We start from the raw sequence: 8,800 nt of genomic DNA on the forward strand, positions 1-8,800 counted from the left end.
GGAGACGCAGTGACACCAGGAATCTGATCGTGAACACATTAAGTAGTGGAGGCAGACTCCCTTGCCAACAACTTGGTCTTTAATTCATTTTTTAAATAAAGAAAAAACTTCCAGGGGAACAATGGTTTACAGTTCTGTATAGCCCTTTGCACTGGGAGTTACTAGTCATATGAGATTGCATTTGATTAAACTTGGTTTACCTTGAGTCTGTTGCTGTAGTTAAGTGTCTTCTAGTTGGTTCTGACTCATAATAACCCTGTATAGGGTTTATGAAGGATCTCTGGTAGTGTAGTAGTTATGAATCGGGCTGCTAGTCTCAGGGTCAGCAGTTTGAAACTACCAGTGGTTCTGCTGGAGAACGATGAGGCTTTCTGCTACTGTAAAGATTTACAGCCTCGGGAACCCTATGCAGGGTCGCTATGAGTTGGAACCGACTCCATGGCACATAACCACCAGCATAGGGTTTCTGAAGAGTGGCTGGTGGGTTTGAACCACAGACCTTGTGATTAGCAGTCCAGAGCTTATCCTACACCATGAGGCTACTGAATGCTACTAATTAACTTCAGGACCCTTCCATTTGCATTGGGCCTCCAAGGCCCTGTACCCAATTTTGTCATCATAGGTTTTTTTCCTGAAAGAGGACTCCTTCCATTGTATAAGCATCAGGTTCCACACACCTGGATCCATCCTTGTGTTTGGTGCTAATTTACCTCAACCAGAGAAATGGAAAGTCTACAGAGCTAATTCTGGGTTAGGGATAAGGCTACACCCTTCTGGGTACCAGCAGCTACTTCTGTTCCTGGTGACCCTTTCCTCTATGTAGTCCTCCCCTCCCCTCCTCCCCACACTCTTTTTAATTTCTTCTCTACTCTGTCTTTGTTTAGCCCACTCTAGCTCTTCCCTTTTTCCTTGTCTGCCTTTTGTTACTTCCCGCACACTAGGCATGTGTCTAGCAGTCAGAACATGCCCTTTTATAGGATTCCGTTTTTATCCAGCCCAAATCACTCCAGTGCATGCACACACACACACACACACACACACACACACACACACACACACAGTCACAGGCTCCCATAGCAAGATTTCATAACTAGAAATAAACACAAATGACTTTTCTGTTTGCCCTTGCTTTTGGGATCTATGTCTGGAGCACTGGTCTGTGTGTATTAACTGCCTCTGAGAGCATGCCTTAGGTGGAAGGAGGCAGAAAATTCATTTCAAGTGTCTTGTTTAACCTCCGCATTGCGGCAAAGGAGTCAGAACTCCCTGGAACTCCCACCCTTCTCAACCCTGGAAGAATTGGAGGGTGGGTTGAGAGGGCTAGAAGGTTACATTCAGGGGACAGTGTTAAAGATAAGAGGCTCTCTCTGGTCCCTAGTTCCCAAAGATGCAGGTCCAGCAAATTTTCAACCCTGAGCATCTTTCAGGTTTTGGTCTCCCTTCCCATAGCTGCTTCTTCTCATGGCCTGTAGAACAAAGTGAAACATGCCAGGTTACTGACATAGAAGGTAGAGACTGACAAAGGCGGTAGAAGCTGTGCAGTGGCATGTATCCCTGGAAGCGAACACTTGCAACATTTGTTTGAGGTGTTCCCTCCCCCAGATTTTTCTGCTTTGTAGTGAGCAATTCTAGTGATCCCAGAAAGCATTTTAGAGTGAGTTTCAAGAAGTAGCCCCAAAGATTCACAGAGCTGGAAGGTGCCTCAGGAGACTGTTGTTCTAAATCCCTCATTTTACAGAGACAGAGGCTAAGAGAGAGCAAGTGACTTGCCTGGGGCTACCTAGCTGGTTAGTAGTCAAGTTTAGATTAGAAGTCAAGGTTTTAGATCTTCTCATTCTCTACCCCCCACTCTGGTTTCACCCCTAAGTCTCCTTCCTGTTTATCTCCCTTGCCCCAGTGCTCCCTTAAATTAGCTGACCAGGCATAAATTCGTTCCCACCTGTAAGATATTGACAGCTGTCGGGATGTAGGGGCTCTGGCTGGCTTCAGGCATTACAGCTCCCTTTCTGGTCTTGCCACTGACTACAGAAGATGGAAGTGTTGGGGGAAGAGGTGCAGTCAGGGGTTTACTGGCAGGAGGAGTTGATTAGGGACCTGCTTGCTGGGACTTTAGGCATGATATTGGGAGCCTGCTTGCCAAATGAATTCTTTGTGAGGGATTGGGGGTTGGAAGGGTCTGCTTGCAATTGGCCTATTGGTCAAGGTTTGGGGAGAGCTGCTTGCTGGTGTACCCTGACTGCAGGATTTGGGAAAGAGGGGTTCTGGGGTCTTTTTATGGTGGCTCTCCAGATTAGAATTGGGGTTCTGCTTGCTGTAAGACCCTCAGTGCAGGGTTGAGGGGTGAGGGCCCTGCTTGTAGATGCATCCTCTGTTCAGAATTTGGATCCTGCTTGCCGATGCATCCTCGGTTGAAAAGTGGGGGCCTGCTTGTGGGAAGGACCCTCATCAGGGGGGAGGTGCTGAATGGGGCCTGCTTGCACCAGCCCTGGGGCTGTTATCCAACAATGTGCTTTTCCGCCCCCAGGAGGACGAGCAAGGGGATGAGAATAAGGCCCGAGGGAACTGGTCCAGCAAACTGGACTTCATCCTGTCCATGGTGGGGTACGCAGTGGGGCTGGGCAATGTCTGGAGGTTTCCCTACCTGGCCTTCCAGAACGGGGGAGGTATGGCTTTTCCGCTCTTTCCGCCCGTGGCGAGGTGGGGCGGGCACTCGCGGGTTGGGGGGACTCGAAGCCAGCCGAGGGGTCGTGTGTAAGGGGAGGCTCGAGTCAGCCTCCTCATATTTTAACCCCTATTCCCAGTCCGTGTTAAGGAGCTCTGGTAGCGTAGTGGTTACGAATCGGGCTGCGAACCTTAAGATCAGCGGTTCGAAACTACCAGCCGCTCCGCGGGAGAAAGATGAGGCTTTCTACTCCCGTAAAGATTTACACCCTCGGAAACCCTGTACAGGGTCGCTATGAGTCGGAACCGACTTGACGGCACTTAACAACAACAACAACAACATTCCCAGTCCGTGTTAGTGCAAAGGCTGGAGAGCAGGAGCGGCCATTAGGATCCACATTAGATTCCAGAGATTCCACTTATAAATGGGGTGCAGGAAAGGGCTGGGGCCCAGTGATTCTACACTGGCCCAGCTTGGGGTTAGGGTTGGAGGCTGGGTCCTGAAAAAGTGGGCATTTACGCCTGAAAGTTTAAACTTCAGTGTATCGGACAAGGATTCCGGAAGCGGATGCCTTTGCGAACTTAAATGACGTTAGAGCTTGTGGCTGTGCAATCCTAGAGTCCCGTATTCCTGTCGTTTTAAGATAATACCCTGGAAACCCGAGACTTAGGAACCGGGCGCTGGGGTCCAGAGGGGCGAGGAATGTAAGAGAGCCAGGAAGGGCGACGAGGGAGCGGCTGGGGTGGTGCTCTTGGAGCTTGAATAGACACCTCTCAGTAGCGCCCAGAATCACACCCCATTTGGGTGCCAGCAGGCCATATTCTAACTTCAGCAAAATCGTTTAGTAAAAATAGTTTTCGTTTCATTTGTCCTAAATGGATAAAACAATCTGCTTTGGAAGGAAACCCGTTTCGGAGGTGAAACCCGGTATCAGTTAGGCACTGTTTGCCCGTTTTATTGCTCATTGTACTCTGCTGTACCCTTGGAGGAGTGGGGGGATCCAGCACATTCAGGAGCCCCTTTGCTTGCACAGCTCGGGCATCTCACCCCCCCTTCCTCACCTAAGTAAACATGCAAAGCCGGAGTCTAGGAATTTGCATCTCAGTGGAACCTAAAGGATCTGCAATGCCCCCTTTCACCCTATCATGCCTTCACCCTATCAGCCTAAGTGGTTCTTGTTTGTCTCATGTGCCCGCTCCAGGCAGATTTTGATGCACAGGGCATGAGCAAGCAAGTGAGTGTCGGACTGGGGCTATTAAAACGGAAAAATATAGGCCTGCGCCCCTCCCCAATTCCAAAGTAGAGTAATTGATAAGGACTTTCGGAGGGCCTTAGGGCAGAACGTGTGCAATCAGGGGTGCCCTGGACACAGGTGTATTGAGACTCCAGGCTCTCCAACAGATGGCTTCCGCCAGGTTCCGCGGGGAGTTCCCCCAAAAGGAGTCCGGGAAGTGGCTTCCAGTGATTGCAGGGTGAACTGCTTAACCACCCTGATTCCCGGGGAGGGTGGGTTCCCAGGGTGGCGGTGGGTGCGGGATGGAAGGGCATTTGGCGGGAGAAAGTGTTCTGTTTTGCTTGCCTGGAATCTGCCAAGTGCGAATCTGTGCACTAAGCTAAACAAAGCGGTTCGGATTCCCTGGACCCGAGTGCAGCCAGGCGCCGGCAGCGGGAGGCAGCCCTTTTCCGCACTGCGGCTCTAGGGCCCGCAGTACGGGATGCAAAGCTCGCCTCCTCCTTCCCACGAGCAAAAGAGAATTGTTGCACAATCCTCGTCTGCCCTTATCGAAAACACAGGCAATTTAAGAGAAAGACAGGATATCCCGCTTTTACTCCCCTTCCCTCTTGGAGAAACCCTGTGTACCAAAGGCCCCTGAGCTGGATAAAGATGAGAGATTGGTGAACAGTCAGGAAAGGCTAGTGAAAGATCAACACAGTGTGAGCTACGGGTTTTCTTGTCCCTGAATTGGCTATGACCTATTAACAGCCCTTGCTGATCAAAACCTCTCCAAAGATTATCACTATTCCCTAGCCCTCTCCCTAACAACCACCAAGAAGCCTGAAGGGAAAGAACCCTAGAGAATTCTCAGCAAGTTTGTAGGAACCTACCAGGTACTATTGCCCTAATTTGGGCTTTTTGTGTGGGAGTGGAGAGTAGGGGAGATGGGGGAGATAAAGAGATGAAGGATGAACTAATGTTGATTTCAGACTAGATAAGACTTCTGCATAGTGTTAAGTGATTAGTGGCTAGAGAAAGGCAGATAAGTATTGGAGGAGGACCAAAGGCGACTTCTTCAAGGAGGGAGCATTTGAGTTGACCTTGAAGGATGAGAGGGACTTCATAGAAGGAGAAGGAAGTTGAGAGAATGTGTGATGGAGGTGGTGAGTACCAGGGTGCCTGTTTAGGTCCAACTTGGTTGGCTGAGTTTGGGTTACTGAGGAGGAGGACACTGGAGTCCAGCTTGGCCTACTTTAGGTCCTCAGATGGCCCAGACTCCACTAATGAGTCAAAGGCGTTGAGTTGTTGAACCTTAAAACGGCTTAATTTTGGAATATTGAAGTACTTTACTAAGAAAAAAACAACCCCAAATCATAAACCAGCCCACCACCACACAACCCCTAGAGCCTGTGGGAAATGAAACAAGTAATGTGTTTGCATGGGTACCCCTGGAAGAAGACTCTTAAATATTGAACAGGAATATCAAAAGCTTCTTCAGAAAAGGAGCTAAATCATCCCTGAAAATTCACTGAAAGGAAGCCTAGTCCCCAAACCAGAGATTGTGCCCAAGGTGGGCCAGAGCCCGGCCTTTACCTCTCAGGGCTCTCACATGTGGCTCTCTCTTTCCAAGGTGCTTTCCTCATTCCCTACCTGATGATGCTAGCTTTGGCTGGGCTGCCCATATTCTTCCTAGAGGTGTCACTGGGCCAGTTTGCCAGCCAGGGGCCAGTGTCTGTGTGGAAGGCCATCCCAGCTCTACAAGGTAAGTCCACTCTGTCTCCCAGCTTCCTCAGGCCTTACTCTGCCCTCACTGTCACCACTAAGATTTACCCAAGAGATGGAGAACTACTTCTGTGGTAAATAGAACTCATTCCTTCTTAAATTCGATTGGCTCCACTCTGCCTTCTCCCTCTCTAGAATGGTCTAGGACCATCCTTTGCCTGGCTCAATTCCTAGCTGGATGCCTCAGTGTCCCTAGTAGACACAGAACCCACTCCATTATAAGCAGATTCATTTGTAAAATAGAGTCAATGTCTTAGGTCACCCACCTCCTTTTGTCCAACCATATGAATTTCATAGGACTTGGGATGGAGTGAACCCTGGAATTTTTGCTTCCACAGGCTGTGGCATCGCGATGTTGATCATCTCCGTCCTAATAGCCATATACTACAATGTGATTATTTGCTACACACTTTTCTACCTATTTGCCTCCTTTGTGTATGTGCTGCCCTGGGGCTCCTGTAACAACCCTTGGAACACACCAGAATGCAAAGATAAAACCAGACTTTTATTAGGTAAGTTGGGTATATATGTTTTCAAAGGGTGGATGTGTTTTATGAACTATTCATTATTTCATTAAACAATGATTCACTGACCATATTATATATTTCAGGCTCTGTGATATGAGCTGGGGACAGGGGATTAAAACAAACAGACTTAGTTTTAAAATTTAAAAAGTTCATGATTTAGAGCAGGGGCCAATATCTGGGATGTTGGCTAAAAGAAAGATTCATAGGCCCATCTGCTCCTCTTTGGTGGGACTGGGAAATCTGCATTTCAACAAAACCATTTAGTATCTTGCTATCTGTAGTGTGTTTCTCATAGCAGAAACAGCAGCATCTGGAAGTTAGTTAGAAATGCTGAGGTTCTTGCCCAATCGTCCTGAGTGAGAACTTACATTTTAACAAGATTCCCAGGTGTCTTGTATGCAAGCCACAACTAAAAACACAGTGCTGTAGGTCCTAGACCAAGTCTACCTGGAGTATCAGAGAGCATTCCTAACAGGCCATTCTAGATCCGAAATTGGATTGGTACTTGGGGATTTGCTGACATATTGAGGAGCGATATATGGGAAAGACTCCGGTCTCGAAGGTATCTTTACCACTACCTACATGTACTGGATCAAGCAACTTCTCTGTGGATCTCAGATTTCCTCATTTGAGAAGTATAATACTAATACAATTCTTTACCTAACCTACTTCATATAGTTGCAATAAGGAGAAAATGAAATGATGGATATGATAAGAGTGGAAAAGTAGGTTGTTGTTGTTAAGTGTCTTCAAGTCTGTTCCAATTTACAGTGACCCTGTATAGGATTTCCGAGGCTGTAGTCTTTGCAGGAGCAGAAAGCCGCATCTTTCTCCTATGGAGAGGCTAGTGGGCATGAATTATTGACCTTGTGATTTGCAGTCCAGTGCTTATCCTACAGAGCCTAGAAGGTACAGAAGGAGAACTGTTGGCACACTGATTAGGGTTTAAGCTGCTAACCTAAAGGTTGGTGGTTGGAAGCTACTACCTGCTCCAAGGGAGAAAGATGTGGCATTCTGCTTGCATAAAGATCTCAGCCTTGAAAACCCTGTGGGGTTTTACGCTGTTTTATAGGGTCACTATGAGTCCGAATCAACTCAACAGCAAGTTTTGGTAAAGTCATCTTTGGAGGCTCTGCTACATTTTATGGGAACTTGTAAGCAGGCCATTTCTGCTTTCTCCACAGGTCTATGATTACCTTTAAGCTAAGTCTATACTGAGAGGACTCCTGATGTGGCACTGTAGGGTCAGGATTGGACTGCAAACCACAAGGTCGGCAGTTCAAACCCATCAGCTGCTCCTTGGAAACCCCATACAGTGTCACTATGAGTCAGAGCTGACTTGATAGCACTTAGCCACAACAACATACTGAAAGCAGTCTTCTGTGATCTTTGTATGTGTGACTCGTAGTGATAGTTCCTAAAGCCAGTTTTTTCTCCCTGCGGTCTTCAGTTAAAGTCATATTTGACCCTTTAAGTGGGTTAAGAGACAAAGGTGAATTCTTTCCTTTCATACACCCAGAAGGTATTCACATATTAAAGACAGTAACTTATCCTGGAGTATTTTTACATACACATATATGCACAAACATATATGCACACACTCAGCCTCCACCTAGGGAGGTTTTGAATAAGACTAAAAGAGAAGACTGAAGTCCTGGTAATCTTCAAGGTCGGTGGTTCAAGCTCACCAGCTGCTCTAAGGAAACTCTCTACAGGGTCACTATAGGTCAGAACTGACTTGATAGCACTTGACAACAACAACAAAAGGAAGACTAGATATGTGTCCATTTAATTCCACTCCCATGCTCTTGGACGAGTTCAGGAATAGGGAGGGGTAGGAATTTGATGGGGTTCCCTGGTGTGAGATTAATGAGTGGTGTGGCTAACTCTAGGTGTCCCATAGCCTCCTCGGGTCTCAGTGTCCTCATCTTAATACCAAAGTTGATGATTTCTTGGGTTAGAGTGGTGGTTCTCAACCTTGGTTGCTGCACATTGGAATCACCTGGGTGGATTAACAAATCAAATCATCCGTCAGTGCCCAGGCCAGACCAATTAACTCAAAATCTCTGAGAAGGAAGACTAGGCATCTGCAGTTTTTAAAGTTTTACAGATCCTGGTGTGGCACTGTGGGTTAATGGGTTACTGTGTTGGACTGCAAAGTCAGTGTGAACCGCAAGGTCAGCGGTTCAAATTCACCAGCCGCTTCTCAGAAACCACATAGATCGCTACGATTTGCTGGCACACAACAACAACAACAACACAGGTGTAACCTGGAGTCCTGGTGTGTCCCCATAGGATAAGCAGTTGACTTCAAGGTCTGTTTGAACTACAAGCTCAGTGGTTCAAACTCACCAGCCACTCCTTAGAAATCATATACAGGATAACTATGAGCCCGAAATGACTTGACGGCACTTAATAACAGCAAACCAAGAGTGAGAACCACTGGGCTGGAGTTTGCTCACATCCTTTGGTGGTGGTGGTAATGTGCCAAGGAGTCAGTTCTGACTGTATAGATTTTCTGATGCTGTAAATATTTACAGGAGCAGAAAGCCTCATCTTTCTCCCATGGAACAGCTGCTAGTTTTGAACTGCTGACCTTGAGGTTAGCAGCCC

The 8,800-nt window shown here is 47.4% G+C and overlaps 1 protein-coding gene across 1 annotated transcript in view; it reads left to right on the forward strand.

Moving 5' to 3' along the window:
- Window positions 1-8,800, forward strand: part of SLC6A5 (solute carrier family 6 (neurotransmitter transporter), member 5) — an 83,001-nt gene that overhangs the window by 2,443 nt on the left and 71,758 nt on the right. The window contains exons 3-5 of the mRNA XM_006865819.1: window positions 2,525-2,663; window positions 5,509-5,640; window positions 5,999-6,172. Coding sequence (XP_006865881.1) covers window positions 2,525-2,663; window positions 5,509-5,640; window positions 5,999-6,172 — 445 coding nt within the window. The remainder of the gene's footprint in view (window positions 1-2,524; window positions 2,664-5,508; window positions 5,641-5,998; window positions 6,173-8,800) is intronic.

The sequence above is a fragment of the Chrysochloris asiatica genome, unplaced genomic scaffold, assembly GCF_000296735.1.
Source record: "Chrysochloris asiatica unplaced genomic scaffold, ChrAsi1.0 scaffold00083, whole genome shotgun sequence".
In the NCBI taxonomy this organism is placed as follows: domain Eukaryota; kingdom Metazoa; phylum Chordata; class Mammalia; order Afrosoricida; family Chrysochloridae; genus Chrysochloris; species Chrysochloris asiatica.